This window comes from Thamnophis sirtalis, unplaced genomic scaffold (genome assembly GCF_051295495.1).
Source record: "Thamnophis sirtalis isolate CommonGarterSnake01/CBP01778 unplaced genomic scaffold, rThaSir2_p1.2 scaffold_3, whole genome shotgun sequence".
Lineage (NCBI taxonomy): Eukaryota > Metazoa > Chordata > Lepidosauria > Squamata > Natricidae > Thamnophis > Thamnophis sirtalis.
Genome location: NW_028261383.1, coordinates 120687165 through 120705766, shown reverse-complemented (window position 1 = coordinate 120705766; position 18602 = coordinate 120687165). Strand labels below are relative to the sequence as shown.

General features: G+C 41.1%; 1 protein-coding gene across 9 annotated transcripts in view; it reads right to left on the bottom strand.

Moving 5' to 3' along the window:
• SEPTIN9 (septin 9) overlaps nt 1-18602 on the bottom strand; it is a 275134-nt gene that overhangs the window by 144403 nt on the left and 112129 nt on the right. The window contains exon 1 of one of the 9 annotated variants that reach the window (XM_014053107.2): nt 2302-2515. The exons of 7 other annotated variants lie outside the window; for them this stretch is intronic. In XM_014053107.2, the coding sequence (XP_013908582.1) occupies nt 2302-2356 (55 nt within the window). In that variant the 5' untranslated portion in view covers nt 2357-2515. Of the gene's footprint in view, nt 1-2301; nt 2516-18602 lie in introns of those variants that run through there. One more of the 9 variants, XM_087709852.1, reaches the window with a different exon arrangement.

Sequence of the window (18602 nt, the reverse complement as noted above, 5' to 3'; positions counted from 1 at the left end):
CTATACATGGAACCAGATACAAATATAACCTCAAAACTGCTATTACTATGCAGAAATCTGCTGGAAATTGGACCAATCTGATCAGATTTACTTACATTGCAACCATGCTCATATTCCCCTTGATTCTAAATAACTTCATTGACTTCATATTTGCTTTGTAGTCCAACTAAAATAATAAATAGGGCCAGCTGCCTTTAGCTACAAGAGAGAATGACTTACTTTTTTAGCAGTGCCTCCTTAGAGACAATAATCTAGCACCTCTGTTGCACGTTTTTTGGTACTGGCTACAAATATTTTTATTGACTAAAGGCACTTTCAATTCCTTAGTTAATTCTTGGCTTACAGGCTGCTTTTAATTAGTATCTTTTCTCTTTTTATTACATATGCTGCATTATTGATATTGTTATATATTGCATAAAACATCATATTATGCAGAAGGGCCAAGGAAATAAAAGATGTTATATTCATTATTTACCATATGGATAAGGAACCTATGCTTACCGAAGGCCAAACTCGAATGATTTCAGATACCAAGATTAGTACAGAGAGATGCTGGTACTTAAAGTTCAGCCTGGAAGATCACCAATTGCCCATTCCTGGTTTGCATAAGCGAGTAAACAAAAGGATCTGCTTTGACTAATAGCAGTTTTTCTGAGTTCTCATTGGAAAAGCCACCCTCATTATCTGCTACTTCAGCAGGAAATGGTCAAGATTTAGAATGCTGGACCATCATGTGAAGAAGGGCTGCACCCAAAGTTGCAGCATCTGAAATGGTAGCATCAATACATTTCCCCCCCCCCCCCTTCAGTTCTATGTTTTAAACCCTCTCTTTCAAAGCTGAGGTTTTCAAGATTCGGCATACCATATCCGCTGCAGGAACAGCAGGGGCCCTAAAATTTGTATAATCAGCTTTTTACAATCAAAGGGGGAGGAGGAGATGCATTTCCCCCTCCCCTTCCTTCTGTAGTTTTGATTCTCAAGTTACCACAACAGTGTGAAAGCAACAGTGCAAAAGAGTACTAGGCAGACCTGACATGGCTCCCTGCAGGCAGTAAACAAAAGAGGCCATTTCTGGTACTGGAATATATTTAAGTTATGTTTTTAAAAAAAAACAAAAACAAAACCTTTGAGTATCAAAAAGAGAAAGGAAACGTTTGCAGGGCTCCACTAGTCACAATGCGCAGCAGAATACTGGATTGAAGCCAGAACATAACCAGATTTTACGTTCCAATAACAATCCAACAACTGTATCTCCGAAGGAAAGACAGACAGACACAAACTCTCTAAAGGACTTCCTGATTCTCTGCCTTGGAAAATCAGAAGCCACTGGACAGAACAGGGAAAAGTACACACACACGCTCACACACGCACACAATCTTGAGCCTTGAATTTTCAGAATGGGTGGGCATGCAACTAGCGCCAAGCAAAACAAACAGGGAGGGAGAGGGAAGGGACCTTCCAGCCTCATTTTGGTCTGGACCACAACAAATTACAAGGCACTGCCTTAGCTACAGCTTGGACATAGGGGCTGAGGGGTCCCTATCCTCACACACACCCTGAAACAGAGGCTAGGGTCACACCTCAAGAAGTTCATGCGCAGCACACACTCTTTCAAAGCCAAACCAATGTTTACCAGGTGAGACAGTGGACACAAGCATCCCGGGACAAGATGTATAACAGGTAAGGGCTGTTGTTGGAATGGATCTCCATATAACAGGCAAGGGCTGTTGTTGGAATGGATGAAGTTAGAAAACAGGACTTTTCCTGATTTAACAAATGGCTTCCCCCCACCTCCCCAGCTGCAACACTAGGAAAGTGGAAGCCAGCCCCAGGTCTTGTCTGTGTGAAGGGAAGCCAAAGCTTCCTTCCAAAGAGGGGGGTGGGATGTGTCTCACAATTTATACATCTTTAAATTAAAATTCCACTTTAAAATGGGAACATTTACCTGGCCAAAACAGAACCAGGCAACTCGCAATGCCTTTATGCCTCACCAACCCGCATCTACGTCTATTTTACCAGAGTTCCCCCTTCCTGCCGCAATTCAATCTAGACTGATCGCAACCCGCCAGGGGACCGGCTCCGCGATCCGATCCACCATCCCAAGAATAACGTCGGCCTCTGCTCCGGGTGTTTCCCGCTGGCTCGTAGCTACCGCGAGCGAGGGGGGATGTTGTCTTGGATCTGGAAACAGGCGCGGAAACGAGCGGAAAACGGCGCCTGAGTAGCCGCAGGAGGGGGAATTTGGGGTCGATCCCGCTTCCTCCTCTTCCCTTCGCCCTCCCTGCTTCGCGATCTACCTACCCTCGAAGTCGGAGATGATCCCTTCCAGGTGCGCGTTGACCGCCGGATCGGACATTGCCTCGCTCAGCCGTCGGCCGTGCGCTTGGAAATGCCGCCCTCGCCTCCCCCGAGGTCCTCGCCAAAGGCCGGAGCGCGGACGGAGAGCCGGGCGCCCTCGGAAGGCCCCCTAACAGCGAGAGGGGAGGTCGAGTGTCGGCCGCGAGGCGCTCGCAGGCAAGAGCCCCCCCGCCCCGTGGCTCCGTCCCGCTGAAGAGAGTCGAATGAATGGAGGAAGGAAGGGGAGCCGCGGCCCTCCCCGCCCCTCCGCACTTGGCAGCCCCGCTTGCGCACAGGCTGCGGCGCACGCCTGTCAAGCCGAGCCGGAGCAGGGCAACGCCGACCAGAGGCTGGCGAGAAAGCGGCTCGGTTCTTTGGCCCGGAGGGAGGGAACGAGGTCGCTCCGTCCTAAAGCGTTGTCAGTTCCAGTCCGGTCCGTAAAACAACCAGCCCGGGGGAGGGGACTGTCGCCTTGCCTCTGCCTCTGGCATCAAGGAACAAAGTCAGATCACTCCAGCCGTCCGCGCTGCGACAACCTGGAAATGGGTTTCTGAGAATATGCAGACGTCTATAGCCTCTTCCATTAATGTGAATATACCCTGTACTTACAAATCCAGGAAAAAAATTGTACGTTGGGGTGGGGTGGTGGTGGTATTTTTATTACACTAAAGTACTCTAAAATGGTTTTCCCAGTTGCAATGTATGGTTGTGAAAGTTGGACCATAGGAAAGGTAGAGCCCCAAAAGAATTGAGGCCTTTGAACTATGGTGGTGGAGAAGACTCCTGCGATTGTCCCTTGGACTGCAAGGCATCAAACCAGTCAGTCTTAGAGGAGATCAACCCTGACTGCTCTTTAGAAGGCCAGATCCTGAAGATGAAACTTAAATACTTTGGCCACCTAATGAGAAGGAAGGACTCACTGGAGAAGAGCCTAATGATGGGAAAGATGGAGAGCAAAAGAAGAAGGGACAACAGAGAATGAAGTGGCCGGATGGAGTCACTGAAGCAGTGAGTGTAATGGACTCCAGAGGATGATAGAAAATAGGAAGGCCTGGAGGAACATTGTCCATGGGGTTGCGATGGGTCGGGCACGACTTTTCAACTAACTATAACAATTCTAAAATCCATTCTTTCCTTTCACTATAGGTTAATTTGGCACCTATTGTGCAGGTGAAAACTTCAGACACGTGTTAGCAGAAGGGAATATTTACAAGTAATCTTCTCATAGCCCCGGGACCCAATTCGACACTGGCCCACCAACAGACCAGCTCTGTTTTGTTTCTCAAGCACTCCATCCATCTTTTTTTCATCTCAAGCTGCCTTCAAGGAAATCAAAGTAGCATTACTGGGAGCAATCCATTGTTAACCATTAAAACAATCCCAGTAGGGAGGTTGAACTAGAAAGTCTGGAAAAGCAAAGAGGGGCAAAAGAAAGAAGGGGGGGGAGAGTAAAACTAAGTTAAAGAGTCTTTAAAGGCTGAGCAAGGGATAATTTTAAAGGACCTTCAGGCCAATGCAAGCAGTGTTGCTAAAGAAAGACAACTGGGCTAGTAATTAGGAGTGACTGCAGCAGTCTATCAACCTCCCTTCCCTGCCCCAACCTACAAGTATGGTGCCCTTCAGGGGCATTGAGCTACACTTACCCGACAGACTGGCTACCCCAGAGGAATTCTAAGTAAGGATCCAGGAAATGAGTTACTTGTGTTAGATTAAAAATCTAATATATAGCTTTGCAACACTCCAATTGGGTGACCCTCCCACCTGTGTCTGGCCACTGAAAGTGGGGAGGAGGATTGTAGTCCAATAAATCTGTAGGATGATAATAGTGGGAAAACTACTTTACACCACAGCCATTCTGTTTTTATCATTCCTCTTTTGCCCAAAGCATTTCCTGGGCATCTTTTTTTTTATTTTACATGGAGATCTCTGCTTCCTACTGTAAATGTGAAAATATTTACAGATTCCTCACATCCTGGACATACATTGTTTCAACTCCTACCCTCAAAACAGCGCTATAGAGCACTGCACACCAAAACAACTAGACACAAGAACTTTTTTTGACTGAATGCCATCACTCTGCTAAACAAATAATTCCCTCCACATTGTCAAACTATTTACTAACTCTACATTACTATTACTATTAGTCTTCTCATCGTTCCTATCACCTATCTCCTCCCATTTATGGCTGTATGACTGTAACTTTGTTGCTTGTATCCTTACGATTTATATTGATATTGTTTCCTAATATGATTTGATTGCTTATTTGTACCCTATGACTCTCAGTAAGTGTTGTACCTTATGATTCTTGACAAATGTATCTTTTCTTTTATGTACACTGACAACATATGCACCAAAGACAAATTCCTTGTGTGTCTAATCACACTTGGCCAATAAAGAATGCAATGCAATGCAATGCTATTCTATTCTATTCTATTCTATTCTAAATGGACAATCACTGTTGATCAAGATCAGCTCCTGGTGACTTCAGGAATACATCCATGCTTCCCACCACTGACAATAGCACAAAAGTACATCCAGCTCTATTCCTAATTCATGCCCTTAGCTTAGCTACTACCACTCCCATCTTCAACCATCAGCTTGCTATTTTTGCTTTCATGTATAAGTCAGTTGTTTCTTTGTTACCACAGTTACCAATTAATGAAAAGAGTAGTAAAAGTAGTAACTTATTTCTGAAGAGTTTTAAAATGTCACATGGATGTAAGATGCTAATAAAAGACAAACCTTTTCAAGTGTTTAAGAGAGACTGGGCTACGGCTGGGGAAATTCAGCTGCAAATCTGCCTTTAGCCATTAAATCAGAAGGATGACACTTTATCTTATCTTAGCCTATTTCAAAGATGATGGTGCATTGCCTTGAGCTCCCTGGAGGAAATGTGACTGTGAATGGAGTAAATACATAAAAGGAAGTTAAAGCTCTATGTGTTTAAAGCACCACTGTGAATGGTCCTTTAAGTAGAAAAATGGGATAAAATATTTTAAATAAATAGCTACAGAATCTAAGAAGATATTTAGGTGACTTTTCCTCAGGCACTCTAGCAAGCTGGAGAAATTTCATTGTATACATGATATACAATGACAATAAAGGTTTTGAACTGTTAAATCTACTGATAGAACAATGAGTTTCTGTTACATGCTTACACATGTTTTCAACATACTAAGAACATCTGTTCATTATTTATAAATTACATATTATTAATGTTAACTGAATGTGGGTCTGAGCTCTCTATGGCGACACAATCTTTCCTGCACTGGTGAGACTTTTCCATGTTTAATGTCTGTTTTTATTAACAGCATGACATAGAGGAAATTTTAGATGAGACAAAATTGTTTTATTTTTTAAAGAAAAGCTATCAGAATAGTGGCCTCAGCAGGATACTGTTTAATCCAAGGTAGGAAAAAATGTGTCTGCCATACTTTATAAGATCAAAAAGAGCAATAAGGGAACTTTGCTTGCCTTGAATGTTTCAAGCTGTTTCTGCGCTTAATTTTGGGACTGCTGAACTGCAACATTCTGAATAGCTTCTTGCCATCCAGCTCTGTTTTCAGTCAGTGTTTGTGAAATACATAGTCCCCATTTATATTAACAGTAGGTGACTGTTTGAAAACAGGTAAGAGCCAGATTTCTCTCCAATGTACCCTGTGGTGTATTTCAGAACAAAATTAGTGTTAGGCCACAGTAGATTTCTACCCAGCGGCATTACTCTTCTTGAGTGCAAAACTGGCATCACTTCCTTAATTCTAAAGAATTGCTGTGATTAGCATCTCTTTATCACCACGGAATCAACCAGGGGATGATGCAAAGATACCTACTGGTTGGCAAATGCTCAGTGTTGGGGCTGAAAGGAACCCTGCATTTCCTTCTGCTGCAGTGCTAAAGAGAAGCCACACAATCCCTTTTGGATTCTGCTTTTCACTCTGTACACTTATCCAAAAGAATGAATGGAATGGAGGAAAGAACCTGAAAGTAATCTACTTAGATATTAATTTAGACTAAGGCAGAGGTGGTATTCAGGCGGTTCTCTCAAATTTGGGCGAACCAGTAGCAGCGACTGCGGGAGGCTCTGCCCACCCACCCCAACATAATGCAGGAGCACTGCACATGTGCAGAAGACGGTGTACATGCACAGACATGGCGCAAATGTGTGTGCCCGTGCACTAACATTTGCGAACCAGTATGGAAGGTAAATGAATCCCACCACTGGACTAAAGTGTTATAAACACTAGTTTAATGCCCAATATACAGTTGCAAGAAAAAGTATGTGAACCCCTTGGGATTATGTGGAGTTTTGCATGAATTGGTCATAAAATGTGCTCTGAACTTCATCTAAGTCACAACAATAGAAAAACACAGTCTGCTGAAAATAATACTACACAAACATTAGATGTTGCCATGGTTTAATTGCACATAACATGTAAACATTCACAGTGGAGGGAGGAAAAAGTATGTGAACCGTTGGTCTTAATAACTGGTTGACCCTTATTTGGCAGCAATAACCTCAACCAAACGTTTCTTGTAGTTGCAGATCAGACCTGCACAACAATCTGGAGTAATTGTGGATCACTCCTCTTCACAAAACTGTTTCAGTGTAGCAATATTCTTGGGATGTCTGGTGTGAATCGCTCTCTTAAGGTCATGCCACAGCATTTCAATCGGGTTGAGGTCAGGACTCTGACTGGGCCACTCCAGAGGGTGTATTCTGTGCTGTTGAAGCCATTTTTGTGTTGACTTTCTTGTATGCTTTGGGTCATTGTCCTGTTGCATCACCCATACCCTGTGGAGCTTCAGTTGGCAGACAGGTAGTTGTACGTTTTCCTGCAAAATGTCTTGATAAACTCTGGAATTCATTTTCTCATCAATGACAACAATCTGATCAGGCCCTGAGGCAGCAAAGCAGCCCCAAACCATGATGCTCCCTCCGCCATGTTTTACAGTGGGGATGAGGTTTTGATGTTGGTGTGCTGTGCCTTTTTTTCTCCACACATAGTATTGTGTGTTTTTCCCAAGCAACTCAATTTTGGTTTCATCTGTCCACAGTATATTTTGCCAGTAGTGCTGTGGAACATCCAGGTGCTCTTTTGCAAACTTCAAACGTGCTGCAATATTTTTTTTGGAACAGCAATGGCTTCCTCCGTGGTGTCCTCCCATGTACTCCATTCTTGTTTAATGTTTTCCTTATTGTAGATGTGTCAACAAAAATGTTAGCATGTGCCAGAGATTTCTATAGGTCTTTAGCTGACACTCTAGGATTCTTCTTTACCTCATGAAGCATTTTGCACTGTGCTCTTGCAGTCATTTTTACAGGACAACCACACCTAAGGAGAGTAGCAAGAGTGCTAAACTTTCTCCATTTGTAGACAGTCTGTCTTACCATGGACACATGAACATCAAGGCTTTTGGAGATACTTTTGTAACCCTTTCCAGCTTCATGCAAGTCAACAATTCTTGATCGTAGGTCTTCTGAGAGCTCTTTTCTGCGAGGCATGGTTCACATCAGACAGTGCTTCTTGAAACCAGTAAACCCACAACAGGTGTGTGTTTTTAAAGGGCAGAACAGCTGTCAGCAACACATCCAATATCATCACACTAATTGGAGTCAAGGTTGGCTCACTCCTGGCTCCAATTTGCTTTTGGAGACATCATTAGGCTAGGGGTTCACATACTTTTTCCTCCCTTCACTGTGAATGTTTACATGTTATGTGCAATTAAACCATGGCAACATCTAATGTTTGTGTAGTAGTATTTTCAGCAGACTGTGTTTGTCTATTGTTGTGACTTAGATGAAGTTCAGAGCACATTTTATGACCAATTCATGCAAAACTCCATGTAATCCCAAGGGGTTCACATACTTTTTCTTGCAACTGTATGTGGTGGATTATAGTTCCATCATCCTCCAGGTCAACGTGGTAAGTAGGGGCGAGAATACCCATAGATCAACAATAGTAGGATAGATGACTGGTTTTGGCTGCTGAGTTTTATTTCAGAAGATAGTCCTACATTTTTGTGTTCTTAAACTCTGTCCCAGCCCACAATTAAAAAATGTATAATAGTCCTCCACATACATATATTTGTTTAATAACCCTTCAAAGTTGTTATGATGATGCTGAGAAAAGTGACTTACAAGCGGCCCTCTCACTTACAACTGTCCCAACATCCTGTGGTCCCAGGTCAAAATGTGGGTGCCTGGCATTACATTTATGTGATTTACATTGTAATCACATCATTGCTATTTGTGACCTTCCCAGCCAGCTTCTGACAAGCAAAGTCAATGGGGAAAGATGGGTTCATTTAACCACTGCATTATTCTTTTAATAAACCATAGCAAAAAAGATTGCAAAATCGGTTCCACCACAAAATCGCGGAGGAGAAAATCGCGCTCGACGAAAGCGCGCATTTGACGTCATCACCGCGCGACGAAAACATCGCGCTGTGATCGAAAAATGTAAAAATAAAGCCAAAACCTTACCCTAACCCCCCGAAACCTAACCCTAAACCTAACCCTAAACCTAACCCTTAACCTAACCCTAAATCTAACCCTAAACCTAACCGTTAACGTAACGCTAAGCCTAACGCTAACCCTTAACCTAACGCTAAACTAACGCTAACATTCTAAACCTAACCCTAACCCTTAACCTAACCCTAACCCTAACCCTAACCCTTACCTTTATGTGAATCGGCTTGCTTTAATTTTAATTTTATTTCAATTTTTAATTTTTTTCGTCGCGCTGTGATGATGTCACATGCGCGCTTTCGTCGAGTGCGATTTTGTCCTCCGCGCTTTTGACAGGTCACGGCAAAATCTGGTGTGATTCATTTAATAACTGTACAGCTTAGCAACTGAAAGCTCTGGTTCCAACTGTGGTCGTAAGTCAAAGACTACCTGTAATACTGATCCCTTGGACCAGTGCATTGCCACTGTCCCACCCCTCATAATATTTGATTACTCAAATGTTTTGATTACTCATTTCCCTTAAATTTTAAAGGCCAGTGAAATTAATAAACATGTCTGCATTTCAATTGCAATCTGAAGAGCAACTGCCAATTTGTTATTGGTGCTCCTTCTCCTCCTCTATTCTTTTTTTTAAAAAAAACCTGCTTATCATTTTGTAAAAACAAAGGAAATCCTAGTTTGTATTGTGCTACTTTTTAGACATCAATCCAACTCCCTGCTGCTCTGCGCCTTCAAGGAGAAAGAGAACCAGGTAAGGATGGATGAACAGGCAGAATTATTAATAGAAAATTGATGGAAGACCACGCTGAAAACATACACCAGGTTAAAATCCTTGCAATACTTTTTGCTTCAAAATAATAATAATTTTAAAAGGCCCACACCTTTAAGTGCCTATGAGGGGTGTGTGGGAGGGGGTAAGCAGCCCTGTTTATTTCAAGAGTGCAGTGTTTTGTTCCCTGCTGATTTATCCGCAATGTGTAATCTATACAGCACTGCAATGCTGCCATGCAGAACTGGTCCAGAGCCACATACTGTGGAAGAGCATGATAGTCATGGGTCAGGAATGAGGAATCTCTGGAGGGGGTCTGACATGACATTTTAAAAAAAAGCCAAATCACAAATAGGATGAAACAATAGTGCAAAGGGGGTGCAGCGTGTCATACACAGATTCTACCCCTTCCTAACCCCTCCTTTTTATTTTTGCTTGAGCTCATTTCTAAAGTTATGCTAAGCTTCTTAGCATGACTTTACAGGATAACAGGATGCCTTTTTATGCAAAGACAATGTCTGATTTTGGTGACTCTGCAGATAAAATTCAACACTTTGGCAAAGGAAGTGAGAAAGACAGGGCTGGGCTGCATATGGCAGTTGGGCCACAGGTTGTTCACCTTGATCTAAAGGAAGAGTCTCCAAACCTGGCTACCTGACTACTTATGGACTTCAACTCCCAGAATTCCCCAGCCAGCATGTTGAATGCAGGCATGGCTAGCTGAGGAATTCTGGGAGTTGAAGTCCACAAGTTGTCAAGTTGCCAAGTTTGGAGAATGCTGATCTAGAGGAGAACACATTAATGTAAAGCCTCACTGTACTAACCAGAGGTGATATTCAGCAGGATCTGACCAGTTCTGGAGAACCGGTAGCAGAAATTTTGAATAGTTCGGAGAATCAGTAAATACCATCTCTGGCTGGCCCTGCCCCCATATATTTTCTTTTCTTTGCTCTGAGTGGGACACACGTTTCCACTCAATTTCCCTTCACTACTCTACTGTGTTTGTTCATCATCCTTTTTTTCTACATAAAGGGTTATTGTTCATGGCTTCAGTCTGGTAGCAAGAACCTGAACTTCCTGCTTCCAGACCTTTCCCAGATCTCCAGCTACCAAGCACTAAGAACTTCCAATTACTGAGACATGCATTTTCTGGATGTCTCCAGAAGATGATGAGACATGCATCCTTTCCACCTGCTTTCTCCTTAAAAGGAGGCCAGACTGTGTGAAACACCATTTCCTTTATATCGATTAGTGCTGTTCTTAGTTCTCCAGGACTGAAAGCGGAAAAAGCATGCAAGATCTTGCTTGGGCCAAGGTGTCACAGTTAACCTGAAGTGTTTACTACCCAAAGATGCTGCTACTCCTAGACTTTCTCTTGTTGGGGGCATTTAAACAAACAGATTTCCATCTGTCAAGGATGCTATAAGAATGGATTTTAAGAAGTTGGACTAGATGATTTCCAAAAATCATCTTCCAAGCCTTTCAAATGCTACCTGAAGATGCTGTCATTGGATTTAGGAGCTTCTTGGAAACCATGTGCTCTACTAAGCCACATGAGTAGGATGATGTAATAACATATCTGATCTCTATAAAAGGGAGACAGCCATGTGGAACTCATAAATATGTAATTTTGGTCAAACCTTCTGTCTTCTCTTGTTTTGCGAGATCTATCTTCCATAGTAACAAAAAATAAAAAATAAAATAAAAATGTACAGTACAACATCCTGGAAATTTCACAATTGAACTGGCAAGATTAAAAGGAAATTACTTATAGTTTCTCTATATGTTCATTTGTGAGAATGACATTTTTGTTTGCAAGACATCATAAAGGGTGAAAAAGAAATCCTGAATCTTTTAGAACCCAGATTTTAAAAAGCGAGAGATGGAGGAAGAAAAGGTACTTTTAGAGAAAAAGCTTTGCTCTCCAGATGATATTCTGAAAATATATTTTGGAAGAGAGCATATGAGGGAGATTGTTATTTATCACCTTGTTCTCAACAGTTTGTATTTAATAGAGTATTCGCAGACAATAGAGAAATATCTCATGAGACAAGCAATGATGTTGGTGGACCATAACTTCCAACCTCCTGCACCATTGACTAGGCAGAGCTCCTGGGAATTAGCATTCAAGCAAATTAGCAGTCACAAAATTCCCAACGCCAGATTTGGACAGGTATATAATATCTTAGATAACATCTCTGCAACACTGTCTCATTTTCTTTGTGGAAAAGAAAAAAAAGACCACAGCAGCTATTTAATTGAGTTTTCTTCCTGGAAACAATAATTAATCTCAGAGCCAACATGATTCAACTTCACGATTATGTCATTCAACACAAACAAAGCAAATGTCTGTGATGGCAATTCCAGTACTTGTAGCTGCTTCTTTGGTGACTTTTTTTCATAGTCCAATTTTGGCTCATTTTCTAAAGAAAAGAATGAGTGATGGAGGTTATGATTTTGGCAAGCACACAGTTTATAAGTCTAAAGATTTTTGCACTTCCCAAGATGCAGCAATTAAGCTGGATTTCCTAATGAGTAATTGTCAAGATTTAAATATGTAAGAACCTTAATTTGCAGTGTTATTGGACACACACGCTATTATTTTGTAAAGTTAAACTGCATCATTATCAAAACCTAACATTGTTCCTGATGATTCTTCACTGAACAGAGGAATATCATGGTAGAAACATGGTATCATGTAAACCTGAATACCTATAACTACAGCAAAAATCCATCCAGTGAAAAGCCTTTGGGGTTCATACAGCTGGTTGAATCTCCTGGCCATGAGAGAAATCTCACTGAGGCTTTAGGCAAACCCTGCTCTCTACATTCTCCCTCCCCACTTGCCAATATGTAGATAAGCACCACAAAACCATCTAAAAGGTTCCCTGAAGAGTCACATGGAAGTGATCCCTTTTCTATAAGAGGAACATATGCACATACGGACATACATACATACATACATACCCAACCAATCAACCCACCAGCCCATTATAAAATGATATGGTAGAATTCTAGACTACGAGGTACCTCCTGCATGTTGCATTCAATTTACTTTTATGTTTCTCTTCATATATCCAATTCTCATTCCCATATAACAATGCATCTGGAAGCATACTTTTTTGCACAACCACTTTCATTTCTTTCAACAGTCATTTCACATAACAGATAACAATTACCTTCTACTTTTCACCTAGTGTTTCTATGGTTCAAAATTTCTCCAATCATTTCCCCATCTTTAAAAAGCATTCCACCAAGGTTGAGGAATCCAATTATTTCTCCTTTTTTGCCATTTAAGTCTAGCAAATAGGCTGGATTTTTAACTACCATGGAGTTGTTCCCAGAATATCTTCTGTGCATTGCACCAAAACAAAGTCAACACAATTATATTTGTTTAGGTTTTATGCAAGTGGAAATAAAGCAGATTCTTTCATTGTTTGGACTCCTCAGATGGATTCCTGCTGATATTTCCTGAGAAGGATGTTATATAGGAATGGAAAGATGTTACATAGGAATGGAAAACCTATGGCTTTCCCGATGTTGCTAAATATCATGCTGGCTGGATCTGCTGGAAGTTGTAGTTCAACATTTCTTTCCCTTGATTGGATTCCTATGTTTGAGACAGGTGCATTTCTAATTTCTGGAATTTTTGAGAGACTAAGGCTCTTATATTAGGTTTAAGTAAAGATCAATAGAAATGGAAATAAACCTGTATCTTGTGCTAATCTAAAACAGACTGCTAGCACATGAGAAGAGCAATGCCTATGATTAAATAGACATCACAATAACAGAAAGACAATCTCCAAAAATGGTGGGCAAAGAATTACGGTAGCTTGCAGTGATAAAAGCTGACATAAACACTTCGCTTTAATTGCTCATTTCCTAATACCTTCAGCAAAATGTAGCACACTGGTTTTCTCCTTTACTGCGTTTTCCACATGTGTGTAAGATTTAGCCAACTCTTATTTCAAAATGCTTTCTTCAAGTTCTCTCTCTCTCTCTCTCTCTCTCTCTCTCTCTCTCTCTCTCTCTCTCTCTCTCTGTGTGTGTGTGTGTGTGTGTGTGTGTGTGTGTGAGAGAGAGAGAGAGAGAGAGAGAGAGAGAGAGAGAGAGAGAGAACGAGCATATGCAAAGTCTTGGCATTTTCATGGGGACCATAGAATGAAAAAAAAACTATTTAGGATATCAAGTTCAACCCTCACCTCTTCATAAAAGTCCAAATTGAAGCATTCTTTGAGACAGTTGTCCAGCCTCTGCTTGAACACACCAGGGAAATTTGACTCTGATTTTAAAGTTCCTCTGTCTACCATATTCACACCATCCTGTTGTCGTTGTTTTTAATTCCCACCAGGATGGTGTCAATATGGTAGGCATCAGAAAGAAATGCACACGAAATCCAGCCCTCATTACATGGTTTATTGGGAAAAGAAATTAGTCAAGGTCCTGCAATGTGATTTTTCATTCTCAATATTAGAGACTTGGAAATATGTTCATTCTCTGGAGGTGAGGGAGCTGGAGAGGGAAAAAAAAACCCTTTCTTTCTATAAATAGTGGTTTATGTTCTCACTGCTTGCCTCCTTTGATAAATAGGTGCATCTTCTGTTTGTGCTGACCCAAATTCCCTTCCCTTCTCTGAACTGCTTTGGAGTGTTCAAGTTAGAATTGCACCTCCATGTGAATGCCATGCACATCAATATATCCATAAGCACTTTGATTGGTACTTCCCAAACTTCTTTTTTTTTAAAAAAAAAATCTACTTCTTTTTTAATTAAATAAATAAATAGACAGAAAAGTTCTGTCCTAAAAAAAGTCAAGCATTATTTTACTGGCATGAGCACTTCTGGGGCTCTTGATATTCTAAGAATATTAAAAATAATGGTATGTGGGTCCTTGGTGCCCAAATGGTCAGAGTAAAGCCAAGTAACTGGGGCAGCCAGAGCAGCCTAGGTAGGCCAAAGGGTGGGGAGTATCACCAGTATGTTCTGGTGCTAATTTGGCATCCCTTAAGAGCATTTACAGCATATTATGCTTGGCTTTAAACCTGCATGAGCATCCCAGACTCACCATTTATACAATATATAACTACTGTATAGATTACAATCTATTTTGTTGTTAGTTCTGAAGTCATGTCTGAGCCATCACGACCCTTGGATAATGTTCCTCCAGGCTTTCTTTTTCTTCTACCATCCTCTGGAGTCCATTTAAGCTCACTACTTCGGTGACTCCATCCATCCACCTCATTCTCTGTCATCCCCTTCTTCTTTTGCCCTCCGTCTTACCCAGCGTTAGGCTCTTCTCCAATGAGTCCTTTCTTCTCATTAGATGGCCAAAGTATTTGAGTTTCATCTTCAGGATCTGGCCTTCTAAAGAGCAGTCAGGGTTGATCTCCTCTAGGACTGAACCTATTTAAGTAGATTAAATAAGCATTGCCACTGTGTCCAATAGCACCAAGGCAGTTGTCTGTCTGTGGTGGAAAATGATGTTGGGCACACACTTTTGATTGCTTACATATAACAAGATGGTGTAGCTCACCTGGTGAGCAAGGCAGGGATCAAAAGTCAGTATGATAGTTTTTATCAAGGTTCTGACTTCAGAAAGTTCTCTAGTTTCCTCAGGCTCTGTGGGTCTTCGCTTCCCCACATCCTATTTCCAATCCCTGCCTGTTCATCTCTTTTCCCAGGGATACAAAGCATCCTTGCCTTGATTTTAACAGATCTTCAACTCTCACCAGCCCACTGAGATATAGAACCAGAGATATTAGAGATAATATCAATGGCAGTGGGAAGATGAAATGAACCAACCCAGGGAAACAAATCCAACCCTACAGAATGGTTGCCCAAGTATGGAAGAGAAGCAGTAAGAAACACGAGTCCCATCATGTAAAACTGGGATATGGGAGGAGTGATACTCAACCTTGGACTCTTTAAAAAGTATGGACTTTGATTCCCAGCCTTTCTCAGGCAAGCCATGCTGACTTACCTGAATTCTGGAAGTTGAGATGCACACATCTTCAAGTGGCCAAAGTTGAGAAACTCTGCACTAGAATACCATCCACAAGCCCCTTTACCTTAACCCTGAGACCCTGCTTTCTAGTCACTGAAGCTATGTTCTCCTAATAGTGCTTCTATCTTGGGTTCATGAGACTATGGCAGGCAGAAACTGGAACAAGGTGATACAGTAGGAGAATATTAGGGAAAACAAAGCAAGTCCCCTCTTTGTGAACATGGGTCAAGTGAAAGATGAACCTGAGAGAAACCAGCAATCTACAGGATTCCATAACTAGCTCAATACAGACTTCCTCCTCCATGGTCATTTCTCCCTTGGGTAATGGACAGACCAGAATAACTTCCCTAGCAAGTATTGCTTGTCTAGGGAACTATCAGCCACAACAAAGTATTTTTTCACAAGGCTATTACTCCAATCATCACTAGCTCCCATGCCACCTGCCACCATTTCATCCTGCGATGCTCTTCCCACTGTTGACTTGCCTTTCCTCTTTCTTCTGCTGTGCTACCCTACCAAGTGCAGCCTGCTCTGCCTTCCCTGCTCATTGAGGAGAGGAGAGCTGCAGTGATGGCAGAAGAGCTACATTTTGACTGGATGGGTGGGAAGAGATAGCAAGTGTAAAATCCCTACTTCTTGCTCCACTAGTAGTGGCAGCAATAAATTCTCCCCCCCCCTCCCTGGTACTTTTCTGGGGCTCAGCAACAGAAATGTGTGTGTCTGGGGGGGAAACAGCAGTTTTCCAGGTGAAAGACTTTTTCTGTGACAAGGTAAGAAGCAAAGCATATTGCTAGAGATGTGGGGAAAAGCTCTAGGAAATCAGTTATGTATAAATGGAGTAATAATCACTAACATAGTGATCTCTCATCAATAACATTATCAGGTAGACACTTACAATCACTTCATGCATTGCTAATTCCTGGGATCTCTATTTCTTTTTTCCCCCCAAATTAATGAAAACTTCCCAGATTCTTTTAGAGTCTGGAGCCGATAGAGCAAGTAAGTTCCCATACTCCATCATAAGCACCAAGAAATTTGTCAAAGTCTGAATAAATGCACATAATTGATTTAAACCAAGTCTCTTATCTTTTAATAAGTCACTGTAGACCTTGTGTGGTGTGTGTGTGTGTGTATGTGTTCCTTCCTACATTTTAAAACAATGCAAAGTTTTGCTAAGTCCTCTTCAGGGCATGAATACTCTACCTAAGAAATTCCAGGGCAACTGAAGAAATAACTTAAATTCTGCCCTTTAGTTGAACAAAATACAGCCCTTCAGGAGCAATTTCCATCACAGATTAAAATCATTCACCATGTGATGTAGCATTTGAATACTAAGCAACTGAGTGCTAAATTACACCTTAGAAACCACACGGAAGGCACTTTGAGATGCTCCACTAACTGCAACCATATCCTGAAGCTCACCTAGCAGTTTAGGCAGTTTTCAATCTCACGGTTAAAAGAGAGAGACAAAGTCCCATGATGCTAACAAATATTCAGTTATTAACCAAACTTTGACATTTATGAATCCAATCACATAAACGTGATAGAATAAGTCCTGAGTCAAGTCATTACAGATGTTTCTGGGTCCATAATGCTATTTAGTAACATCAGAGGACACAAAGCAATGGTGTGATTAGCTAGCAAATCATAGGGTTGTCAACAGACCAGAATCAATGGCCTTGTTATAGTCATGAAGACAATGGCAGTACTTTTCTCCTCTGACTGTGTGTCTGTGGACTGAACAGTACACAATGAATGACCAATCATAGTCTGTGCCCAAAATTCACTGAAAGCTACAGAATAAAAATCTATTCCAACTTATAATGTTCTTCTTGTATGAAACACAACCTTATGTATATTTCCTTAGATCAATCCTTCCCAGCCTCATGTTTGCAGATGTGTTGGACTAAATTTATCATTGGAGAATATGGCTGGCTACCAAAATAGGGAAGGTTATATTAGAACCCTACAGGAACTTATTTCAGTAGATAAAGAGATAAAAACATTGAAGCATTAGAGTTGGGATCATGGTGCTTACAGGAATTAGAGTTTGCCCCCTTTCCATCTTATAAAAAAATATTACTAACTGAAATTTTACAAAATGTTAGTGTTATTATGTGTGAGTTCATGAGATCTCACGAAGAACTTGCATAGATACACATATAGATGAAACTATATACATTTTCATGAGATTTTGGCTTTGTGGGAAGACATCCGGGCCATCATAAAAGCTCCCAAAAATATATGGCATCTAAAAAAACTGATCGATCTCTGATTAAAATTTACTTAAAACGTCCACATAAAATGTTACATAAACAGGCATTAGCAGTGAACTAGCCATCTTTTTAACATATACAACATTTTTCTTCATCTCTTCCTGATTATTGGTAGTTGCTAGAACTGCGCCCAACTACAGAATTCATCTTCCAACTCCAACAAAATTCAATTTGTCTCCCTTGGGAACGGTCAACTGAGAATCTCATCAATCATATTCTAATTTTTTAATTCTGGGCCTCTTGAGAGATGGCATCAAATGATATAATTTATGGCATCAAATTACTAAAGTATAGTTTCTTGTTTGTATGAAAATGTAAATGAAAAATGAACAAATACATTTATTAGGTAGGACAAGAACAAAACTCGTTTGTAGAATGGAAAAGAAACAGAACAAGTCTCTCCCAATACACATGGCAGGAGAGATTATCTCTTCTGGAAGTGACTCTGCAGCTGCTGGGCCTATAGAGTTGCAGAGAAAATTATCTTAAGAACTGAAAGGAGAAACTTATTCCATAGTTCTGCACATTGAGAAAGACATGACCAGCTTTTTTTTTCCAGAGGTGATGGCACATAAACTTATTTACTTAAAAAGAAAAAAGAAAAAACCATGAAGAAAGCAAAGAGAAGAGGAAAATAATTAAAATTTCATATCTATAAAGGAACTAGGGCTGGAGGGCTTCCTCTGTTATGTTAAAAGTTGTAAAGATATATAGTATATCTGTGTTAGGAAGGGGGGCAGTGAAATCA